This window comes from Hydra viridissima, unplaced genomic scaffold (assembly GCF_058129835.1).
Source record: "Hydra viridissima isolate aposymbiotic clone 2 unplaced genomic scaffold, HvirCarnegie_v1 scaffold_7, whole genome shotgun sequence".
NCBI lineage: Eukaryota > Metazoa > Cnidaria > Hydrozoa > Anthoathecata > Hydridae > Hydra > Hydra viridissima.
Window position 1 is genome coordinate 8203033 of NW_028324306.1, and position 26079 is coordinate 8229111.

Sequence of the window (26079 nt, forward strand, 5' to 3'; positions counted from 1 at the left end):
ATGCATTATATTATACTATTAAACAGTAATAATTTAAATAACTTGTATAATTGCTGTATGCCTATTTTATTTTGATAGTGATTGACATTACAAGCTTATGTTTTTATGCAATGGGAACTTGTGATTTAGACAGGTATGTTTATGCAATCAAATTTTTTTTTAACTATGACTATAAGTTTAGATATGTAGAAGATTTATATATCTTTTATTAGAAGCTCATTTTATTATTTTGTTATAATTAAGGCAAAGTCAGTTGAGGTGTTCTAATGATAAGCAGAGCTTTATTTAGAATTTCATCCTTTCATATATAAAATACTTAAACTTCAGTTTTTATAATTGTAGCTGACATTTAAACTCAATTTAAATGGTAGATTGGATTAGGGCATTTTTAAAAATCATAAGTGAAAAGTGACCAAAATATGTATAAATTTTAGTTGTTCTCTTTAAATACTTGACTGAGTTTTATTTGATATATCAAAGAATAAATATTGAAGCATCTTCACTGGAAGATTTATAGGGTCATGTCGAATTGATTCAATCTAATGTCATACTATGCAAATCAATAGAATTTCTGTTTTATTGGTCTGCATTGGAATTCCTTTAAAAATATAAGCTATATAACTAATAGGTTATATCAATTTATCAATTTTAAGAAAGTCAAATAACCATAATTTACATTTGTTACATTAATATAAATTTGAATAGGTTGTTTATGTAAAAGTACATTTGCTATTTTTTTCTCAGTACTTAGGTTTAATTATCAAAAAAAGTACAAAAAACTTATAATTAATTCTTTTTTTACTATTTTTGATTAAAAAAAATATGATACTAAAATTTAAAGAGTTTTTTTTATGGCATGTTAAATAAAGTTTGACTGATTTGATTATGAACAAAGTTTTCTAGCTGCATTAAGGAGGTTGGATATAGATCTTATCTGTACCTTGCTACCATATTATTCATTAAATAAACTTTTTATAGTATATATAATAAAATCAACTGAGATATTGGTAAGCTTTTAAAATAATCTGAGATGAGTAAATTACATGGCCTACTATAGTGACAGGCTGAGTAAACATAGGGCTTTATAAAAAAAAATTTAGGCGAGTATTTTTATTTACGGAAGCATTCATTTTTTGGGTTATTTAAAAATTCATTAGATAAAAATTAATTTATCATAAATAAAGGTTTTTGTAACAAATAAAACCTCCTAAATGAAAAAATGGTTTATTAAATGCAAACCAGCCGCATTTCATTATAACATAGTAAAGACTCAGTTTTTATAGTACTAAAAGCTCGAACATCTTTATGAAAAAAAACAACAGCATAACTTTTCAAAATAAAACTTCAATTAGTTAAAAAAACAATATTATATATATATATATATATATATATATATATATATATATATATATATCATGTTTAAGATAGTTTCAATATTTTCAATTTGGGTTCCTTTGAAGATCGCGGGGAGTAAAGATGGCAATAGTTGTTAAGAAATATATTGGTAAGGATTCTACAATGTTTTTTTGAAACATTGGTAAATCCATAAAAGTCAGATACCATCAAAAAGCTGTTAGATAAGCCAACACGACAGAAATATTTGTAAAGATGGTGAAATAAAATGTATGAGTAAAATATCCAATGACAGATGTTATCACCAGGCAAAGTTAACCCCACCATGATTAATCTCTCTGATATATTCTCCAAATTGGTCAAAACAAAATGATGTATCTTCAACTGGAGGATCTTCTCTACTGACATAGCCAGGAATATAAACCAAAGACATTTTAATTTCATTAGACAAATCGCTTTCAATAACAGGAAGATTATGAAAAACATTCAACAGAGTATCATCTTGCATTACATAATTACATTTGTTACACAAATGACTTGATGAAACTTCTAAATCATTAGCTATGATGCCAATATTTAAGCAAAGTTTTTTTTTTTTTTTTATGTCAACTTTTTGCAATATTTGCTGAACATTAATAAAATAGGTACTACCTGATCCTTGTTGAAGTTTTCCAAATGCTTTCTCAATAGGATCACTAGTAAAATGTCCAAGACAAACATACTTATGACTTGTAATTAGTAAATGTTTCACTAGTTCAACCATTCCACGACACATATGGGAAAAAGCACAAGAAGTATCTTTGGTTAGATTTCTTTCTTCGACCGTGTATTTCAGGTGCCATTTTTTCGACCATATCAACAAAGTTTAAAAGAAAGTTCAATCATTCATCATTGTTTGATAAAAAAACAGCATGATTTTTATCTCTAGTACAAATGTTTTCATACAGTCCTTTAGCATTAACAATTTTAAAAAATTTGATAAAAATAGATAAAAAAACTGTCTTCAACATTTTTTATGGATGAATGAGTTTTTAAAGCAGCTAAAGTCTCATCACAAAATACTCTTAAACAAGTTGACACATTTTGACGTTCGATTGGTTTAGGAAAAATTGCAGTTTCATTTAGTTTAGACAGTTTTACAATAGCATCTTTTTCAAATTGAAAATGTTTTTTAAGATCTGACCATTTTGCAGTTCTTGAAACACCTTCATAAATAAAACATAGTTCTTGGCATTTCTCTGTGAGCCAATTATTGTGAATAGATTTTATTAAATGAACAAAATCATAAAGAAGAAAAATATTATCATTAGTGCACCAAGTATTACGGAGATTAAGCATTCCAAAAGTATTTTTATTTACTTTATTATTGTTGCAAAGATCAACAACAACAGAACCACCACAATTTTTTGTTTCAATTGTTTGCATTGTTTGATCATACTGAAATTTAGCATCTAAACTTTTTACTGGTGATGCTTTATACAAAAACTGTTTTCCACCAAACAAAGAACAAATTATTAAATCTAAAACTGTTTTTGCCAATTCATTTGGGGAGTTAACAGTTTTGCCAAAAATGTTACCTCCTTGATATGTCAACTGTGGTTTTACATAAATTTCATCAATTAGTAGAATGACCAGTCTGAGAAATAGAACATTTGTCAAAATACAACTTTAAAAAATCATCATCTCCAACATTTTTAACTTTTGATGTCAATTTTGTCATCAGTGATATACTTGGTAGAAATACTCAAATGTCCTGGCAACCATATCAGGAGAATATTTTTTTTCACCAATAAACACAGTTCATACTTAACATCTGTTCAATGATAATACTTTTTTTGTGGTCAATTGGTAAAGAATTCAGATAATATATTGCAGCATGGAGACAACTATACAGTTAATAATATTAATACGATTGTAAGAAAGAGGTTTTATGGTGTACTTAATGCCACAGTGGTTGCTATCAAAGAATAAATCATTTTTTATCTTTAAAATAAACTTTGGAACACCCAAGTTGTCTAATGTATCAGCAGATTGAAGATGTAAACAGTTTTCATAGATATTTGATATTATTGAAAAAGAAAAAGATATAGATTTAGATATTATTTTTTCACATAAATCATCAAAGGATGAAATATTGTCAGCTTTTACAAAATCCTCAATTTCATCAGGCGCAATACTTCTAAAAGATGGTAATAATTTACTTGTTTTTCTTGAAGGTGCTTGTGGAGTTGGAATTTGGCTCGAATTTACACAAGAAAATACAGATTTTGGATGTTTTGGTCTTAAGTTTCTGTAAACTAAAACTTTTTCATAGTTTTTAGGCCAATGATCTTCACAAATAAAAGTATTTGGGACATCTGGAATGTTATCTCCAGGTATAGCACTTATCCATCTTTTTCATTCATCCAGATTTTTTTTATTTGGAAGGCAAAAAACATTCACAGACTTTGTAACATTGTAGTTACCTCTGCATCCTGAGACACAACACTTTAAAAAAATATTTTATGAATCTAACTATTTAGATCTAAAAAGAAAGTAAATTTAATACACATACAATATAATTGAAGTTCATTGCATATCAAATAGAAAGACCAGGTCCTTTTCCTTGATCGTGTCATATTACACATTGTTAAGAGAAAAACTTGTCTACAGTTTTCTTTAAAGCTGTATGTTTACTCGGCCTGTCACTATAGTAGGCCATGGTAAATTAATTTTAAAAACACATATTCTGGTATGTTTACTAGTTCTATTGATTGTAGGTACATTATACTATTTAAATAGTTGTAAATAAATATTTTTTTCTTTAAAGGCAAATTGAACAATTGCAAAGATGTGAAATCATTAAAGAATCAGAAGTTAGGACTTTATGTGCCAAAGCCAGGTATGTAAGAACTCGAGTAATTCCATACCAACTAATTTAGGCTGTTTAACTATATCTCTTTGATTTTGTTAAAATTTTGTACAATTGAAGAACTCAATGATACAAATTTTTCCTGGAAAAATCAAAGTATTCAATTCAAGATGGTTCAAGAATTTCATATTTTAAATATAGTCTGATTTACCTTTTAATGATGATTTACATTGTAGAAAATTATAGATTTAATGAAATAATTCATGAAGTAATATAAAAAAATATAAAAAGAATTTTTCATGGGAAAAGATGCTCTTTTTCAAAAATGATGAGAGTTAAAAATACTTTTCAATATCAAAGTCTTCTTTTAAAGTATTTTGTCATTTGGTAGTGGTGCTTGATGTGTAATTATGATTATAACGTGATTCATTGATATGATATATTTATCACTAAATAGTGGCTAATGAAAAGATGGTGCAGGGCTATAAGAGTGTATGAATGTAATACTAGCATCTTGGTCTTATTCAACTATATCAATCTGTTGTCTGAATTTATTATTATGCATATTGATTCTGTGAAATCTCCTTTATGTTTTTTATCAAGCTCATATACAATATTATTTGTTTCAGTATTATTTAATTTTTTCATTGCAAGTTTGCATGTTAATAGCAAAGTAAATTGATGAAAAGATACACAACTATTGAGCTTGTTAGCGACTCATCTTTTTTTTTTTTTTTTCTTTTTTTACTAAATTATTCATAACTTCATGCATTCTTTCATTTGAAATATAATATAAAACTATCTTTAAAATGTGATGCACAAAATCAAATCATTTGCAAATGTTTTTATAATATGCATATCTTATAACCTCTTAACACTCACTTTTGATGTGGCTTTTTTTTAATTTGCTTTCTATAGTGCCACATGAAAATATATCATGGTTGGTACCATAAGAGGTAAATTGTGCTTTATACCAACGTCATTCTAAAGCTTAAGTTTGTAAAATCTCTTTTATTAACATTTTGGTCTGCACAACCACATGAAATAGACTAAATTTTTTGATATCTTTTGCATATGAATATTTTTGCATAGAAATTTCTGTTAAACTGCTGTGCTATAATTGTTATAAAGTTAATGAACAAATTCTACAGTTTTTGTTTCAAACTCCAAGTAATCTTTTTCCTTTAAACACTTCACTTGGTTGCAAAACTTTGTGTTTTGTTATTACTTTGTTTGTCATCCTTGAAGCAGTTGTTAAATTTAACAATCAGATTTATTTTAATTGAATTACTGGTTTGTGTTATTTTTATGTCCACACCTTCAGGCTGTTCATCATCAATAACAGGTGAACAGTAAAATTTGAGATTTATTTGAAACGCTCTATCTTTGCAGTGGATCAATATTTTTGATAAAATAAAAAACAGCTTGTAGATTTATAATCAAATAATTTATTTTTGAAGTTGCAATAGACTTGTTTCACTGTTTCGTCTTACAAAATCAAGCTTTCGATACACCCCTCCGCACATATTCTGTACAGCATTTACATCTACTTTCTTCAAACAATACTTGATCAGTTGTTTTAATTCATCAACTGAAGTAGCCTGCCAATTGTTCTTATAAACCATTCTCTTCAAAATTGACCAAAAGTTCTCAACTGGACAAATTTCAGGCACAGCAGGAGGATTATCGGCTTTTTGTACAAAAGTCATTTTTTTTGAGATCAAGTATCTTGTCATTGATTTAGCATAAAGGGCTGAAGCCAAATCAGGCCAAAACACAAAATTACCCTCAGGATGATGTTTTTTAATGAAAGGCATCAGTCTTTTGATAATGCACTCTTTCAAATACACATTTTGTTTGACAGCAAGGCCTGAAGGAACAAAATAGGGTGTTGAGATGCCTCGAGGTGAAATTGCTAACCATACCAGTATTTTCTTTTCAAACTTTGCCTTGGACTTGTATTTCACACCACAAGAAACTGCTTTTGGATTGCTTGACCAATACTCAACGTTTGAGTTCTTATCAGAGTGAGAAAATGTGAAGTATGATTCATCATCAATTATGAAATCACACCCATAAAATTTTCTACACAATCTGCCACAACATGTTTGTAACTTAGACACTTGCTCAGGAGTACGAGCTGGAATGGTCTGTTTCTTTTAGTAAACAATATTTGTGTTTTACTGAATTGTATACACAATGTGAGATTGGCTGCACTTGAGCTTTCGAGCAATTTGTTGGTTGGAAATGCCAGACAACCATCAATCATGCTTTTCAACTTGGTAATATTGGTTTTAGTCATTATTTTAGCTTTTTCGACCAAAACCAACAACACAAAGTTTTGATTTGCTTTTTTCCCACATTGAAATGTATCTGTAAATGCTTGCTCTTGGGTGATTTTTTTTCAAAAAATGATACACGATGAATTTTCTACCTTCCTTGAAATGTGATTCACAATACCTGTACACACGATCAATCAAATTTTCACGCTTCATTTTGATGTAGATTACAAAATAGTAAGAATGTTTTCATAAAACTTTGCCAGCAGCAGCTACAGAGAGTGGGCTCTTAAATAGAAACAATAAATGAATCAGTGCACAAAAAAAAAATTCAAAAGTAAAAACTGTTAAAAAAATCTCAAATATTACTGTTCACCCATTATTTTTAGAAACTGGATGTTTAGATGCGTCAGTAACAAAATGGAATTGATGACTTGCAATATTTCTTTCAAGCATTTTATGCACATTTTTTCATGTCATTAATGATATGCTGTGTGATTTTAATTCAATTGCTTGTATCAATAGGATGTACTGTGTTCCTTATAAAAATATAGTTAGTTCGGTCTTTCTGTGTGTATATGAAGTTATATGGCATCTGTTTTCCAAATCTTTATTATTAGAATAATTTTCTAGATTATAATGTTTAGATTTAGATTACAAATCGCCTTGCTGAAAACTTGTTTCACTAAAAGTTGAACAGTTCCTAAAGTATAGATTACACCATCATTATTTTTGTAATTGACCATTTATTAAAGCTGCTTTAAAAAAAAAAATTTTTTTTTAATTGCTTCTTCACAAAGTACTGCGCAAACATAATCATGAAAAATTTCATTTTTTTGTTGACATAAAACCTTAGGTTTTAAAAGTTTTTAGGTATTAAAAAAGGGTTCCCCATGAAAACAGCTATAGGGTAACTCTAAAAAAAATCAATTTCATAAAATCTGTACATTTAGTCATCCAAAAAATTTTTTTAGATGATTAAATCTACAGAATTTATGATATTGATTTTTTTTTTCAAGTTACCCTGTAAATTGATATATGTTTAAAGTTTGAATTGTTCAGGAATTACTTTTTTTAATTTGTTGCCCAAATTTTTTTCTTATTTTTTTAGGATAAAATTATAACTTTTTAACAAAATTCAGTTTTTACAGTTAGTATCCAAGAATGATTTGTTTTTCAGGGAAATTTTAATAGAAGAAAGTAATGTACAAAGAGTTGACTCACCTGTTACTGTAAGCTGTTTTAAGTTATTTTCTTTTCTTTTTTCCAAAAGTTTTATTTATTTTTTCTCTTTTTTGGCAACATTTTTATCGGTCAATTGTTTTATTAGAAATAAGAAACTTATTGAAATAAATTCACATAAAATTATATGTAAATAAATCAAGCTTAAATTACTGCATAATGTCAATCCAAAAATTTTTTTTTTAATTTTATTCCCAAATCTTTGTTGTGTTGAATGTTTGATGAATAATTATTTCTCTGAAAGGCTTTGGACCTGCATTCCCTAGAAGCTTAGACCTCCAACCTCTAGTTCTATTCATATAACAGAAGTATAATTTACTTTAAGACCAATGTAATCAAACAAGTTTTCTGCATTGCAGCACAAAACTGTTTCAAAATTTTCTTGTTTTTTTTTTTTTTGAGAGTCCTTGTAAGATTTTTCAAACTTTTTCTTAATGAAGTACAAACAGATCGACTTAGGTATCCCACAGTGTCTCAGATAAACTTTAAGTGACCAAAACTTATAACTTTTTTTTTAAAGCTGCTTTTAGGTTTATTTTTGGTGTATAAATTTGGTGCAAAAAATGCCATATACTAATTGGTATGTTTTAATGGTGACATTTTTATGGAAGTGATGTTCATCATTATTTTACTAAATAGTAGGTGATCATCATTATTTTATGTTTTATGTAAGTAGTATGCGCTGATCATTATTATTTTATGTGGTAGATCATTCATATCATTCGATTATTCATCACACGATTTTTTAATCATTTTCCTGCATTTGTTCATGAGTTTAAGTGTTAATCCAGCAGATGAGTTAGCATGAAAATGTTTATTCTTTGGAATGAATTGAACATCAGACACATCAAATTCATCTTTCTCAATCCAATCAATATGCTTTCCCAATTTTCATTAATCAAACTGATTGAGGAAAATGAGGAGCACATTGATTAGATTAAACTTTGACTGAAAATGTGCTGCTAAATAAACTTGCCTTATCTTAATTGGGTGCTGCTAAGGATTTTATGCATAAGATGATTTTGATCATAGATAAATAACCAAATACTTCTTCATCAACACAATAGATGTAAAGCACATATAATAATTCCTGCAGTAGCAATTCTAAAGAAGAGGTTGTACAGATGGGCAGAAGAGCTCTTAGGGTCGGACCTTATACACCATTGCACAGTGGGCCATGGTGTGCCAAAAGTCAAAATTATTTTTATTCAATTTTTGTATAAAAAACTACTATTCAATGAATGTAACATATTGATTTACATAAAAACGCCTTCACTAAAATTTTTTAATTTTAAGTGAAGGCGTTTTTATGTAAATCAATATGTTACGTTGTCACTCTGAACATTATTTTAGGCGGTCAAGCGCTTTTCTTAAAAAGTTTAGAAAAATATTTTTTTTATATGCTTTGCCATTTAATGTTAGGTAATTTATATTACTACGAATTTGAATTGTAGTTTTAATACATATATTGGCTATCAATTGACTTTTTTTTTTATCTTCTTGAACGTATCTGACTCATTTTATGATCAATCGAAGATTGTGTGTTTAATTGTTGAAATAATTGTGTTTTTTTTTGCTTATACTTTGCTTATATTTTTTCGGCCATGTTTGGCCAGGATTTTTATGGCTGATATTCACTGAAAAAAATATATTTAATGAGTTAAAAACAGTTTTGGTTGCAGATACTTGCAGATGTAGACTATGTAACTAAAACATTACACATGATTTTATACCGTGACAACTTTCATTAAAACATTTTTTTTTACATTACTATATATTATTGATTATACAAAAACCCTATATAAATAGGTTGCTTAGATATTGTTAGTAAATTAATCACCAACTATATTTAACTTATATAATATTAGATTATGAATATATATATATATATATATATATATATATATATATATATATATATATATATATATATATATATATATATTCTATTTTTAGAATAAATAATAATATAAGAATGAAGTACCATTATATATACAACTGCATTAGATCCAGTAATATGTCTATATCCAACAATTTATGATCAATTAGTTGTCAAGTTAGACTTAGATGATTCTGAAATTATATGAAACAAATTAATTGCATTCTTAAAGAACTTGAAGTCTCGTTGGAATGATGTTAACCGCAAAGCTGCAGCATTTGAGAAAAAATATGCAAACTGGTTGGATTCTGACTTTATACCTTTTGCATATGTTCCAACTGCTACTCCAACAATTGTTACCACTCCTATTGGTAGGCCTACTTTAAATTTTGATGAGTCCTCTTTGAGATCTAAGTATAGAAAAGTTGCTGAAATGGATCAATACTCAGCTAACCAACTATTATTTGCAACTAAAGTCAAATTTGGGAAAAATAATGAGCCTAAAAACGCCAAATTAGCAGAAAAATTGTTAGTGGATACTATATCCCCATCTTATATGTCTACTGATGAAGCTTTGGCCCTTATTTTAGATTGTAATTTGACAAAGGCATCATATCAACTGATGAAAAACAAAGCTGATGAAAAAGAATGCAATCTCTACCCAGCATATAATAATGTTAGAGTGGCAATCCTAAAAGATCGATGCTATCCTAAAAACATTAGCGTAACTGACTATTCTGCTAGTGTTCCACTTCAAGATCTACTGGATCACACTACAACAAAGCTTTTAGAGACACAGACCGGTGTTTTAAATGCAAATGAGTGTAATAGAGTTACTCTAATATACAAAGCTGGTTTTGATGGCTCAAGTGGGCATAGTATATATAAACAAATATGTAATAATGATGAGTGTACTAGGAATCTGAAGAGTGAGGAGTCTCTGTTTATTACATGCTTTGTGCCTTTAGAGCTCTCATCTATTGTCAATGATAAAAAGATTATTTTTTGGAGAAATTCTAAACCAACATCTACTTTGTACTGTCAGCCTTTGCGATTTAAATTTGTAGAGGAAACTGCAGATCTTCTTCGTAGTGAGGAATTGACATTAAAAAATGAGATTAAACAGCTTACTAAAACAAGCTATATCCTACTTAATGGTAAGTTTATTGATGTTGACCATAAAATTGAAATTACTATGATTGATGGCAAAGCCCATACTGCATTATCAGATGTAACTGACTCATCACAGTGCTGCTCTCTATGTGGTGTTAGTCCAAAAGAAATGAATGATATTGATAGGTATATAGAAAATATTTTGTACACAAGTACACCCTAATGTGTATATATATATATATATATATATATATATATATATATATATATATATATATATATATATATATGCACACCTTTTTATATTTTGTTAGTTTAAAATGCAGTTTTTTATTTATTACAGGTGTTACTGAAGTTGTACACTCAAAATGGGTTACAATATGGGATTTCAATTCTACATGCATGGATACGAACATTCGAATGCTTAATCCATATTGCTTACAAATTACCAGTCAAGAAATGGTCATCAAGATTACCAGCTGACAAGCAACAAATTGAAATGCAAAAGAAAAAAATTCAGCTTGCTTTTCAAGAGAAGATGGGACTGATTGTTGATAGGCCTAAGGCTAGCGGCTCAGGAACATCTAATGATGGCAACACCTCCAGAAGAGCTTTTCAGAATAAACAATTGTTTTCTGAAATCACAGGACTTAATTTTGAACTTGCGGTTTTGAGCTTGATACAGATTTATTCAGGGAATACTGTACACATACAGCTAGGTTTTACGTGGAATGCTATCCATGGTACTATATGCCGCAGAGCATTCACAAAATGTTAATTCATGCTCCCAGTGTTGTTGATTACATGACATTACCAATTGGGCTCTTAAGTGAAGAAACTATAGAGGCCCGGAATAAAGATTTTAAAAAGTATTGTGAGCATTTTACACGCAAGTGTGACCATATCAAATGTTATGAAGATTTATTTGAGCGATTATTTTGTTCTAGTGATCCAGTCATTTCTTCACTAAGAACAATAGTTAGTACTAAGAAGAAGGTTTTGCCAGAAGGTGTCCTGCAAATGTTAAAAAGCAGTGTTTAGATGTTCTTATTATAGATTTTTACATGCCAAATTTTGGTTTCTTGCTTTGATTATTATTAAAATTCAAATTTATGCACTGCTAATTAAAATTGTCAGTATTCTATAATTAAGATAAATTAAAAAGTTCCCATGTACATTTATTTCGAACACTATAGCATTAAAAATCCTAATTTTTTAATAATTTGCAGTAAATAAGTCAAGAATTTGTATAAAATTGACTGTCACTATAAAAGGCTTGTTGCTATGCGTAATAAGGTATCCATAGCAACCAAACTTGATATCATAATATAAAATGCATACCTCGTATTAGTACTCTTACCAAATTTAGTGTATATGACACAAGTAGGTTAATGCTACGCCAAAATAGGTATCCATAGCAACCAAATAAAAAAATAACACCTTCATAAGAAGCGCAGACTGGTGCTCGTGGCAAACTTAGTGTATAGCACTCATAAAAAATCTATAACTCCAAAAACTAGGTTGTTGCTATGCAAAAAAATAGGTATCCATAGCAACTAAATAAAAAACAACGCCTTCATAAGAAGCTCAAACCTTACAATAGTACTCATACCAAATTTAGTGAATGTAGCACTAATATTAAATTAGTTATTAATTTTGTCTCAAAATTGGCCATTCTGGCCCACTGTGCACTGTCAGGTATGAGAATTATCGTCAAACTTTATAGCTTATCCAACAAAAAAAGATGGGAAGTTGTGACTTTTTTAGTCTTATGCATTGGAACTTAAAGTCCTCTCTCTTTGGCAATTACAGGAGAGGGATCAGTGGTGGTGGAAAACATTCAGTTATAAATCAGTGAAAGTAGGATCCTTTTGGGCGTTTACAGCATCTCCAATTTTAACACAAAACAATTTGATTTTAGGCAGTGTTTCACCCCCAAATTTTTGGCTGACAAAGACTTGTGTTTAGTTTCTACAATTTTACTGCTTCTTGTCAATATTTTAATTTGAGCTTATTAAAAAAAAATTATCTTTAGTATTCAATAAAATAAATATAGCAGTCATTAGATATTAAATTGTGTAAATTTATAATGTTAGTTTAGTTGTTTACAAAATTTGCAATAAATGCAATTACACTACTATTTTAAACTGGAAATCAGGACTTTTTTGGAAGGACTTTGAGAGGAGTCTAGATAATTTATTGAAACTTTGTAAGAAATATATTAGCATTTTATTTTAGCATAAAATGACTTTTGGTAGCTTTTTTATTTTTTCATATCTCAAAAATTTATCTTAAGGTATGTGGAGATATCCATGGTCAATTTTATGACTTAAAAGAACTATTCAAGGTAATTTTTTGCTAAAAATAGTATTTGAATTTTAAAATGTTTCTAAGGGTAAAATTTTCGATTGCTAACTGATAACTTATTGAAGTTAAAATATGATATTTTTAAGAAAAAATATTTTTTTTATAAAAAGATATCATTTTACAATTTAAAAAGATAGTCAAGTTTGTTCTTTTTTTTAAATTTTATAAATTAATAATTTAACTTATCTACTTTCTGTTTAGTTTTTTTTTTTTTTAAGTTTTAATGTCAGAAATGGATTTTGTATGTATTTTAAGATTTTTGGATTCACATTTTAAAGTCAATTTATTGTTATTTTAGTGATCTTTTTATTCCATTTTAGGCAGCTGTTTATTAAGTTTAATAATCAGCCAACATTTTCACATTTTATCTCTTCTAATTTCATTCCTTCATGACTGCTAAATCTTGGTGAAATTGTTCACCTTGCTTATTTCTAAGTTCACCTAGGTTTTCTGTGTTGTTAGAAAGATGATTATGCAGAAAATGCAGTTTGATGTTCATGTTGCTTATACCGTATACTTTTCCAAAAGTATCCTTCAAAAACCATATTTAATGCATATTTACAATTTTTTGGTTTTCACTGGTAAATGCTCAAATCTGTGTACAAAGTTTGGTGATGATTGGATCAAAACTGTGGATTTGTATAAAGAAAACACCCACATACATATAAACTTTATATATTAGATTGTTCATTTTATTTACAAATTCAAGTATGTAAAGCAAAGGCATTGTAATTAGTTTACCCATTACTCAATATGAACATCCTCAGTGTCCACAATGGCTTCTAAATAGGACTTGAATGTGCCACAGGCCTTGATGATGGTGCCTTGATATGCTTTGTTCATTTGACTCATCACTTAACAGCTATTTTGACAACAATTATGTTATTATGCAAGACTTTGTTGACCTCTGCTTCAACTACCCCCAACAGGTAGTAGTCAAGCAGGTTACAGTCTGGTGAGCAGTGGAATTACATTTTCTTGGTTCGCCAGGCCTGAGTTATTTTAGTTTTATGGGCAGGCATAGAGTCCATCTAGGGTTTAACAACATCCTTCAAACCTTCAATGCAACTGTTTGCATTGACCTTGAGTTTTAACTATTTGGTGACATCACCCTATTTAGTAGGTTAGTTAAACCTAAGACCACAATAGAAGTGGGGAACTTATGATGTATGATGATGGGTTCAACATTTTCCAAATGCCTTCTACATATTCAGTGGTTGATTCTTCTTTTCAACTTCTGGTCCTAGTCAAAGTTATTCTTTCTAGAGAAGAACCTTATCAACTCAGAAATTTTGTGGTTGAGGTTGTTTTACCTTTCATGTTTCCTTCATGGTTTCTTTTACCTTGCATGTCTTCTTAATGCCATCTTTTATATTTTGTGTCTCCTCCATGGTGTCTGACAGTTGACCAGTGCTCATGACATAGGACTTCATTCCCAGGTCTTCTGTTTTTAAGATGGTTTTGTGGTATACATTCTGTTCTATAGCCATGGCCTGCATGAACTTGTTTGGATTAAGCCTGTGCAGTATACAAAATGTGCTGTGACAAAAGTCTCATTTCTTTTTATATCACAGCAACAGGTTTTTTTAAATGAGCAACTGGATCCTGTTCATGCTTCAAAGATAAGATCAATAATGAATAGAGGAGGAATATTATGCTGTTAATAAAGTGTCAAGTGTCTTGATGAACCCTCTTCTCTTCAAACTTCTGGTTATGAACTACATTTAGGTTCAACAACCACATAAACAGATTGTTGGCTAGATGAGATTTCTTTTGGACTTTTTATAGATTCGGTAATGTAAAAAATTGTAAATTTTAGAAGTATCAATTGTTTTGCAAGATTTCTTTGCAACTGGTATTAATTTTTTAATTTTTAGGTAGGTGGTGATGTTCCAGAAACTAACTATCTTTTTATGGGGGATTTTGTTGATAGAGGATTTTATAGTGTGGAAACATTCTTATTGCTGTTAGCCCTTAAGGTATAACATTTTTATTTATATATTTTTTTTTAAAGTTGGTAAACTAAGTTTATTTCAATTTATAGTATAATAAATTGTTTAAAAACACTACACTTACAATTAAAAAATTTTTTGTAGAAAGGTTTTAAAATAATCAAAGCTAAAGATTTTTAAGTTATCTCAATTTGCAGTTACTAAAAAAAGCTTTTGAAGAAAGCATGATTTAAAATTTAAAAAAGCCCTAATTAATGAAAAACAGACTATTTGATTTTAAAAGTAACATTACTTATTGATTAGGTAAGATATATTTTCAAAATTAGTTACCATAGTAGAGCTTAATCATTTAAATATTTTTAAATTTTTTTACAGTAATTACATTCATTTACAAAAAATCCAATCATCAAGACTTCTTTTGTTAAAAAAAAGGAACTAATTTTGGTTTCAACTCCAGTACTAATCTGTCACCATTTTATGATCCCCAAAAGTTACAAAACAGTGAACCAATCTTTCACTCTCAGGTCTATTTACTTTTGTCAGTCAAATTAAAACTGGTTGCAAAACATTCATAGTTTCAGAGCAAAAAGAAAGGTTTTTAACACCAAAGCAATTACTGCCTAGGCAGCAAATTCTTGAAGATCAGTGTTGATGTTAAGCTACCTTAACATCAACACTGGTCTTCAAGAATTTTGAGTTTGGGGTTTTTGACTACTAATTAAAGAAAAAAAGTTTTCCCTGAAAATTCAAATTGAAATTTTTAGTCTTTAGGAAATTTACTTTTTTTCTTACACTTTTATTGTATGTAAAAAAAAAAAAAAAAATTTTTTATGAATCAGTTTTACATGCAAGAAAACCATTTAAAACAATAGTCATAACAGAATAAATAAAAATGTTTAGAAATACTTTTTGATTTTTTTTTTAATTGTATAGACTTTCTTATGTTAGCTCTAAATAATAGCCCTAATTAGCCAATACTCTCATTGTATTGCCCACCACATCTTTATGAAAATGCTGACCTTAAACATCTGAATAAGTTTGTATGTTCTCTTTAAATTAGTAAATATCTAACATATAGAACATTCAGTAAACCATGAGTTTAAAGTAATTGAGCATAGTTAGTTATTGAACATAGAGTACAACATTTGTCTTTCTGTTTCCAATTCAGCTTTTTGTCTGATTTCAAGAAAATCATAAATCACTTTTTTATTTCAACTTAAACAGAAACATTAGATGTAACCCCAGCAGTCATTAGCTCTTTTTTAAAAGTAATCAGAAAAGATAAAATTTACTTTCTTTATATTGAATTTAAGAGATGTTAAAAAGGGATCTTTTGACAAGTGAAATATTGCTAAAAGGTAGCAAAGGAAGAGGTTTTTATATAAAATTGCAACAGAGGATGAAGTTGTATATGTTAGAACAATTTAAATCCAAAAAGCTCCATGTAAAATTTATAAAATTATTGAGAAATGGCCTAATTAAAGGAGAGAGAAATAGGAAAAAGTAAAAGTTTGTAATCAGCAATACTTTGAAGTAAAAGTATCTCTCTGTATCATTAACATAATTTTTTAACTTTCAGTGAAAAGAGCTAATGACTGCTACATCTAATGTTTCTGAAAGTGAAAAAATGTTACATCTAATGTTTCTGAAAGTGAAAAAATTATGTTAATCATACAGGGAGATATTTTTAAAAAATCATTCACTGAAATGATTTTTTCAAGTAAGGAAACAGCTTTAAATTCAGTGAACGTTTTTATTCTCGATTACAAAGTATTCATTTGTAATTAATTTTGAATTTGAGGATACTAAATGTTCTTTTTTTTTCTTCTAACTTTTTTGAATGCATAGTAAAAACCATTTGTCTTATGTAGTTTGCAGGTACTCTCTTTGTCTAAGACTTTGAAAATTGTTTCAAGTGGCGGAGTTTGGTATGGAGGGGTTGAAAAAATTTTTTTTCTTTTTCTCACTAATCTCTATTACTCTTTCTGATTAACAATTTTTTGCTTTAATTGCAAGCAAGGTTAATGTTGCTTTGGCCAGAAGTGGAAAAGCACTTAAGTTCTGTTTCCAAAATTGAAGAGGATCACTGCTTCGATCCTGAACTGTTTCAATCCAAAACAGAATGCTTTAAATATAAGCAAATTTCTTCTTTAACTTGTTCAGAAATATCTGGAAGTTTGTTGTGTTTAGAATCCCCTTGTGCATCACATACTTTCTTGAACATTGAATCTAAAAGACTGTCCCTGTTATCATTCTTATATTGAATTTTGCATAAGGACTCTACAGTATGCTTGTTGTTATATGTGCATTATCAATGTGGAAACTTGAAAATGTGGTTGATTTTTAACTAAGTTACTAGTCAGGAAGCCTAGCAAGATCAGTGTCACCAAATATTTCTATTTTCTGTATATATATAAGGAGTATAGACAGATATATAAAATGAGATTGTCATGTCTTTTTATATATCTGTCTATACTCCTTATATATATACAGAAAATAGAAATATTTGGTGACGCCAATCTTGCTAGGCTACCTGACTAGTAACTTAGTTAAAAATCAGCCACATTTTCAAGTTTCTACATTGATATTTATACAGAATGGTTTCTCTAATGAAATAAACAGACTCCAGTCCTGTAGTTAACTTGTATATTAAGACTGTGAACTTTTTAAAATGAAATAATTCTTTTTTTTTAATGAAATGTTAATTTTATTTTGGTAGGTCAGATACCCAGATAGGATAACATTAATTCGAGGCAATCATGAAAGTCGCCAGATTACTCAGGTGTTAATTTTATATATTTTAAAGTTTTTTTAAAATACAAAAAAATTATTAAAAAATCTTTTTTTAATTTGTGGATTTTTTTCTTCTTTTTATCTCACATATTATACAGTATTATCAGAATGTTTGAAAGCAAATATAATATTAATTTTAAGCAAAATATACATTTTATAGAAAATGGAAGTTATAAGATTTTATTGAATATTATTACAGAAATAATGCTGCACAGTCAATTACATTGAATATGTGTTTTTACTTAAAATTTCTTGAATTGTGTTTAGAAACACATTTTAGTAAAGATTTCAAATTGTTATTAGGAAGTATCTGTATTTTGTAGCCATATTACTCCTATAGATTAAAATTCTTGTGGATAGTCTCAGATGCTTGTTTTGATTTCTTAAACCATGTAAATACCATTTGTACTCAATAATGCAAGCGATCAGTAATTTCATGATATTTAGGGGTTACACTAATTCCAAGATCATTATAAAAGTGTAAACTTTAACCAAGTATTCCTTGTAATCAGGTTCAAGATCATGGCCATAGTATTTGTTTTTTTTACTTTTAATACCTTGAAACAATCAATAATTTTCAAAAACTTCAGTGTCATCTTAAAGAATATTTTCTAGTTTCCACATGATTAAAGAACACTTTACAAATGTTGCTATTGAACTAACTTCCATAATGTTTCTGTCTGACTAAGTCACAAGCCTGCAATCAATTTGTAGTTTTTGTTCCTGTGCTTTAGTACTGTCTATTAATCTGTTGATTATTGAACATACCAAGCCTTATGTGTATTATAGTATTGAACATACCAAGCCTTATTTGTATTGCTAGGAACCTGCAAATATTTAAGATTCGATTTGAAGTCAAATCAAAATTATTCAATTTGATTTGAAATGTTTTCTTTTTTTAATTGTTGAATGCTTACTTTTTTTGATTTTTTTTTTTAATTTCCTGTATTTTTTGTTAGATTGAATATGATGTACTTTTTGAATAAAATAATCATTAAGTGTTTTGCAAGTGAACAGTAACAATAATTACTATATTGATGAAAAAAAATTTTCATAAGGAAATAAAGGCTTTTTTCTTATTTCAAATAATAAAGGAGGAAATAAAACCTGGAAATTCGATTTAGATCAAGGCAATCATTAAAAAGGTAAGAAAAGGAATTAAGGGTTTTGCTTACAAATTTAGTTTTAAATAAGTAGAACAAAATTGCTCAAAAATTTAAATGGAACTTTTCAAAAAGGGAAATTATGATTAGTTACTGAAATTAAGTAGTTTTTTGCCCTTTTTCAGCATTTGAATAATGTTAACAATATAAAAACAGTTTGATGTGCTAAATGATGCTTTCATCTGTAAAGCTTACTCAAAACAATTTTGTGTGAAGAAAACTGCCATCACTTCTCACCTTTGGGCTCGTTTGCAGAGAAAATACTCTAGTATTCATTGCAAAAAAAGATGCCAAAGTGAAATCTCACAAAACGTAATTGGAAGCATCTGCATCAGAGCCAATATCAAGTTTCTTTGTTTAAACACTGGATGCATCTACAAAAATGAGGTATGATACAGCTGATATATAAAAGATATATAAAAAGATATATAAAAGATATATAAAAGATATATAAAAAGACATTGTCATGTCTTTTTTTATATCTGTCTAGAACAGATTATTTAAGAAGAATTGGAAAGATTTGGCATTTACTTGAGCTTTTTGTTTTTTGCAACTACAGATACAACAAATACAATGCCTTGCACAGCTAGACAGCTTGGTATTAGTTGGCAAGAATGTGTTGCTCATGTCAGCCTATGCTTAATTTTTCCTTGCCTTTTTATATAGAAGGAGGAACTGAAGTCCAAATTTTCTCTATGCCTTCAACATTTTCATGATGAACTTTTGAAGGAACTTCAGATAAGATTTGACCATGGAGCATCTGTTAGGAGCTACTTTTGTTGATCCATGATATAAACACCATTTATCATTTGATGCAGAAACAAAAAAAAACTTTGTTATAAGTGAAATCAATGCTGATTAATTACCAAAAACAACAAGCATACTGTAGAGTCCCTATGCAAAATTCAATATAAGAATGATAACAGGGACAGTCTTTTAGATTCAATGTTCAAGAAAGTATGTGATGCACAAGGGGATTCTAAACTCAACAAACTTCCAGATATTTCTAAACAAGTTAAAGAAGAAATTTGCTTATATTTAAAGCACTCTGTTTTGGATTGAAGCAGTTCAGGATCAAAGCAGTGATCCTCTTCAATTTTGGAAACAGAACTTAAGTGCTTTTCCACTTCTGGTCGAAGCAATTTTAACCTTGCTCGCAATTAAAGCAAAAATTTGGAAACAGAACTTAAGTGCTTTTCCACTTCTGGTCGAAGCAATTTTAACCTTGCTCGCAATTAAAGCAAAAGATTGTTAATCAGAAAGAGTTAGTTCAGTTGGTTGATATATTCTTACTGGCAGTTGTCACAATCTCTCAAACTATAATGCTGACATTAATATGGGCAATAATCAACAAAGTACTGCTTTTTGAAGCTGCTAGGTAATAGTATTGTAATTGTTGCATTCAGGATATAGTTTTGTGTTGAATAAAAATTTAAAATTATGTTTTTTTTGTTTGCTACAGTTGTTTTTAAACAAAATTTGCTTCAAAGACCAAAAAGTCACATGATCTGAGATTCAATTTGGTTCTGAAATTTTTTTGGGAATTCAATTTGAAGAAAAAATTGTGATTTGCAGGTTCCTATGTATTACTAATGATGCATAATTGTTAACAATCAAGGTTACATCATTCAAGTTTTTGATAGATCCATATTGGCAGTTGAAGAAAGCAGTAACAGAAAGCTTTACTCTCCATCTTAGAAAGCCATTCAGGATCAGTAACTTTATTTTTGCTTACCAATTATACACACCAATTATAGGGGAAAATTGAATTGGATCTACACCAAGCAAAATATGTGCTAGTTTTAAATCAATTGCGTTCATAAAGTTTAATTGTTCTAGTTTCAAGGCGTCTGAAGTTGGTTTAAGTTTCTAAAAGTATATATACAAAAGTTTTTTTGCTCTAACATTAACCAAAATTAGCAACAAGCACTGAAAATTGCTTAACTATTACAGCCAGCACAAGAAATTATTGCCAAGTAAATGAAAGAGGCTAGAAAGTTAGTTTAAACTAGTTTAAGACAATAGCTGGGTCAACAGTGATCCAGTTGCTATCTGTAGAACTAAGAAGTGAAGAACAGTTGATGACTAAGTAAATAGATGGAATAATTGGAAAGAAGAATATTTGAAAGCTCTTCAAAATGTGCTGTATCATCTGGGTTAAGAACTGTTGATAAAAACATGGTTTTTCAGGAGTATGATGATCCTAGCTATACATGCCAGCAAGAAATAATCCTCTAGAAACAAGAAATGGATTAATACCTGGTCTCCTCTATCTCCTGACTTGTCTTCTAAAGAAAATATTTAATTTACTGCTGTTTATAAAACTTTTTTTTTTTTCCCTTGCTATATGCGTTTTTTACCTTTGTAAAAAATATTAACAATATTTCAGGCTGCTTACATTGTTAAATGTAAACAGCCTGAAATAATTGAAACCATTCCTAAGCAACAATTTTTTAATTTGCGTGTGTGTGTATGTGTATGTGGGATTCGGTTATTGATTATTAGGTTTATGGATTTTATGATGAATGTGTTCGCAAGTATGGTTCGGTCACTGTTTGGAGATATTGTACTGAAGTTTTTGATTACTTGAGTTTATCTGCTATTATTGATGACAAAGTAGGTTGAGCTTAGTTTCTTTTTATGTTTTTTACAATAAAAGTAAACCAAATTAAATTTATGTGTATTTTAATTTAAAAATTCAATTTTTTTAGATATTTTGTGTTCATGGTGGCCTTTCACCTTCAATTAATACACTAGAACAGGTATCTTAAAAACTTATAGTATCTGTAAAGATGTTGTTGTTGTTTTTCCTCATTTAATATTAGTTTTATGCAATATTTATTAAATTTCCTAGTCATCTGATGTTAATCCAAATGTTTTGTTATTCAATGGTAAAAAGTAAATAGCATTTGTATTTAACATTTTTTAATTTGTTTTAAGGGAATGAGGTTAGTTTAATAGCTCGGGCAGTCTTGGGAAAATTTTTCATTGAATAATTTTAAAAGTTTTTTGTAATTTATTGTTTGATTTAGTTTAAATGTATTATTTTCAAACTAAAACTTTTTTTAACATTTATACACATATCATGCAAAATATTACTATCTAGAAAACAATAATAACCTACCCAAAATCCCCTTACTTCCTTATTGTTGCTTTTTAAGAGTCTACCTTATTGAAAAACAAACAAAAAAGATCAAATGTATGTGTACATTTTATCAATGATTTATTCAAGTATTACTTGACACTTTTTCATTGTGATTAGCTAAAATCAATTTGTAGTCTTGTTACATCTTCTCTACAGAACATGAAGGTAAAAATGGCATAAATAAATGCTTAGTTACTGAAAAGCATGAATGATGCTTAAAATAAGCAGTGCTTATCTTCAATCCATAAACTAGTTTCTCACTCTTACTCTCCCTAGATTTTGAGCAAGATTTTAATGCTTTTATATTTATATCATTAGCTATTTTTGTATTTGCAATTTTGTTTTAGATTCGTACTTTAGATAGAAAGCAAGAAGTCCCTCATGATGGACCAATGTGTGACCTTCTTTGGTCTGACCCAGAAGGTGAGATTTTTTTTTAAATAGTTTTTTTTTTAATCATATTCTTATTTATTGCTGAATTAAGAACACCTCTTATCTCCAATGGTTTTATCTATCATATAACGCAGATTAATACAACAGAAAATGAAATGGTAGTTAATACCCCAATAATTATAATATTTCTAAAGAGAGATATAAAGTGATAACTAGTTATAGTTTATAACAATTGCTCAGTATTATTAATTGTCTTATTTATTAAATATTTTTGGCACATAACTTAATTCTGATACTCAAAATTTATTATCAGTTATAACTAATGTTTCATCAAAATTATTTTGTTTCAGACAAACAAGGTTGGGGTGTAAGTCCACGTGGTGCTGGTTTTTTGTTTGGAAGTGATGTTGTGCAGCAGGTAGATATTAAGTTGAAAAAAAAAAAAAAAAAATTGGCCAGATTTAAGTTGTAAAATTTTAAGTTAGGAAGTACGATGTTATCATAAATGGTTTTGATTATTGTATTTCTAGTGATTTATATATATTGTTTGTAGTGAATTAAAATGGCAAAATTTCATCATCTAGATCATTTTTAATACTGTGGAGCTATAAAGCTTTGTAAAATCTATCGTTTGGCTCTTTTTGTGAATTATAAAACTAAGAGTTTCCAAATGCAATTTATTTTCTTGGACAAAATACTTTCATTTCAATGTTAGTATGATCCTGTGAAAATGTACAAACACCCTGCGCAAAGCATTTCTTCGGGAACAGCTAAAAAGGCTGTAGTCAATTCTAATCAACAGTGAGTCTGTTGAGTTTTATATTTCTACAGAGCCTTCTAGTTAATGAAGAACTTCTCCAACTTAGAATGTTGTTTAGCACAAAACGGACTTCTGGCCTTATTCCATTTTGTTGCCATGTCTGAACAGATTGTTGACTGGTATCTGTAAAGCTCTTTTTCTTAACCTAGTGAAGATGGAGAAAGTATCCAATGAGCTAATGGTAAGAGTAGATGCTACTTTAAATGAAGTTGCGTTTAGTCTTTGCCATGCTGTTACTGATTTGAATATCAGTTAGAGCATCACTCATTACTTTAGGGCTGGCCATGGCGCATATAGCATGTCAATGAAAATCTGAGTTCAATGTTTCTGACTTTTAACAGTAAAATTGAATAGTAAGTTAACTGGCATGGCTCAAGCTACCACTATTATTGGGTACTTTTTCAACAAATCAATCAATCCAATGGCACTGACAGCTGCAGATTTCTCTGCTTGTTGAAGTGTGAAGTCTGAGTTTTTCAAAATATTTCGGTATTATTTTCCAGCAAAGTCCCCACCATGGTATGGCTGCATGTGAATGTGCAAGTTTGAAAAACACTGAGTAACTGCAGGCCAGCAAATTTAAAGATGTTTTACAATGTGATTCACAACTCCAACCAGAAGATCAAGCTCCATAGGTGGAATTAAATCCAAAACTAGACAATCATCTGGTAACTTAATGAGCGGCTCATTGACTACATTATCAAAGTGTTTGGCTTGTTTTTTATCTACTCCAGTATTTACAAATGCCTCAGGTTGTTTGTAATGATCCAAAGGTTTTAGGTGAACCACAGAAGTGGAGGTGTTTTGAGTCCCAATTGCACCAAGTGCCACATATGATGTTAGCAAGCTTAAAATCACATGATAAAACAAACTCAACAGTGGTTGCTTTGATCAAATCTAGAATAAGTTTGATATTTTCATATGTTTCTGAAAGATCTTCACAGACAGCAATGATAAGCTGTTCTTTGACTCCTGTGTCTTTAGAGCTTTTGCAAGTCAGAAGCCTTTTCGATGGTTGGACAGTCTCAATACTGCCTGATTGAATGTCAATGATAGCCTCCACCTCCATCGATTCCAACTTTCACAAAGAAGTCTTCAGTTATCCTCCTGCTTTGCATTAATTTTGAAACCAAATCTTTCATGCTGTTGCAGTGAACCACAATTTTACTGAATGAGTCAGGACAACTGGAAAGTCCATTTTTACTAATAGAAAAGTCTTCAGATAGTTGCTGGCCAAGAATGTTAAATTTGGTTTTAAAGTTCTCTTCGACAATTCTGTGAGGTGAGACTTTGTTCATGGTGCTTGCTAGTTTTTTCACTCCAGTATTTGAAAAAAGAGAATCTATGATAAATTACTCATCATCAATTATATTTGTCAAAATCTGTTTTCATTGTTTAAATAATCAAAATTTCATTAACATTTTGGATTTAATAATTGCATATTGTACGCTTTAAATTAAAACTTGCAATTGGCATTGCTTTCTTATTTATTACAAAGTGTTTCAAAATTTTTAGAATATAAAAGTTAATACCAGGCAAAATTGGTAGCTTTCTGCCATGAGCTTGCTGAAGTCTCCCCTGGAGATAATGATGAAGAAATCACTGTAGATGCAATCCTTTCTGAGGCAATTTTGTCTTTTTTAGCAACTTCTGCAATGTTTTTCGAAATGTAACCGGTGCACTAAGATGTGGGAAGCCTTTTTGTAGCAAAGAAAAACAAGAAGAGAATCTTTATTCTGAGTTTGGCTTTGGTGGAGAAGTTATCCCAGTTGAGTTTTGAAAAAGTGGGTGAGCCTGATTTCCTTTGATTCTGGCAATCTTGCAAATCAGACACTCACAAATGGTAGATGCCTTGTGGAAGATTTGTTTTTCGCCATTGGCACACCTCTCTATTGACTTCCTGCATGCATCACAGAATCCTATAGAGACTCTAGAGTCATCTAAGTTTAAGTTGATTCGTAAGATTTCCTTTGCTCTTTCTTTTCGAAAATCAGTCAACTGGCGTGTGGTCCTCTTTATGCACAAGAAAACAAACACTTTTCCTGCTGTCCTCATGTGACTTTGCATGGTTAGGCATTTGAAAAAACTGGTCAAAAGAATTTTAAATTACGGCTTTTACGCCCAAACTACCAAAAAAATCAATAGTGCACTTGAGACAGAATTCTGAGGTGGGCTATCGTAAAATAAATATTTTATGCACTTCCAATCCCAAAAACCCTGTAATTAAAAAACTCTTATATGACTTAGTTTTCTGATTCCATTGAATTATTTTTTAAAATATCCCTTCAGTTCTTTCCCCTTCTCTGCCCCCTTGCATTACATCTTGCGTAAAAAAATGTCACTCACACAACTCACCTGAAAAAGAGTGGGAGGTTGTGCACATTTTATTAAAAAGGGTATAAAAATAGTTTCATACTCAAATTTGTATTTATACTTAAATAATGCTATAAAGATAGAAAATTCACATTATTTTTTATTTGAATATCCTAGCATGTGATAAATTTAACACTGCATAGTTTTCCTTTAGACAATAATTTTTAAATGCATTTTTCTTCTGTGGACGCAATAACTAGATTTCATTTTTGTAATGCCCAAGGTATGTACTTTCATGCCTCAAAAGGTTTTCTTTCGGACATGACTTCATCCCAAATGTTTATGATGGAGAGGGGTGCTTTTTATAAATAGATTAGACTACAAAATGTCACTGGAAAAATAGATCTATATATTGC

At 29.3% G+C, this 26079-nt stretch overlaps 1 protein-coding gene and 1 pseudogene across 1 annotated transcript in view; both read left to right on the plus strand.

Annotated features, from left to right (window-relative positions):
• The window catches only part of LOC149885983 (serine/threonine-protein phosphatase 4 catalytic subunit), a 28671-nt gene that overhangs the window by 151 nt on the left and 2441 nt on the right, over positions 1–26079 (plus strand). Inside the window, exons 1-10 of the mRNA XM_090093028.1 lie at positions 1–133; positions 4163–4234; positions 7664–7715; positions 13014–13064; positions 14962–15063; positions 17756–17818; positions 21498–21608; positions 21704–21754; positions 22485–22560; positions 22881–22948. The exon at positions 1–133 is cut by the window's left edge and continues 151 nt beyond it. Coding sequence (XP_089949154.1) covers positions 111–133; positions 4163–4234; positions 7664–7715; positions 13014–13064; positions 14962–15063; positions 17756–17818; positions 21498–21608; positions 21704–21754; positions 22485–22560; positions 22881–22948 — 669 coding nt within the window. The 5' untranslated portion in view covers positions 1–110. The remainder of the gene's footprint in view (positions 134–4162; positions 4235–7663; positions 7716–13013; positions 13065–14961; positions 15064–17755; positions 17819–21497; positions 21609–21703; positions 21755–22484; positions 22561–22880; positions 22949–26079) is intronic.
• LOC149885984 (uncharacterized) lies at positions 9683–11643 on the plus strand (annotated as a pseudogene).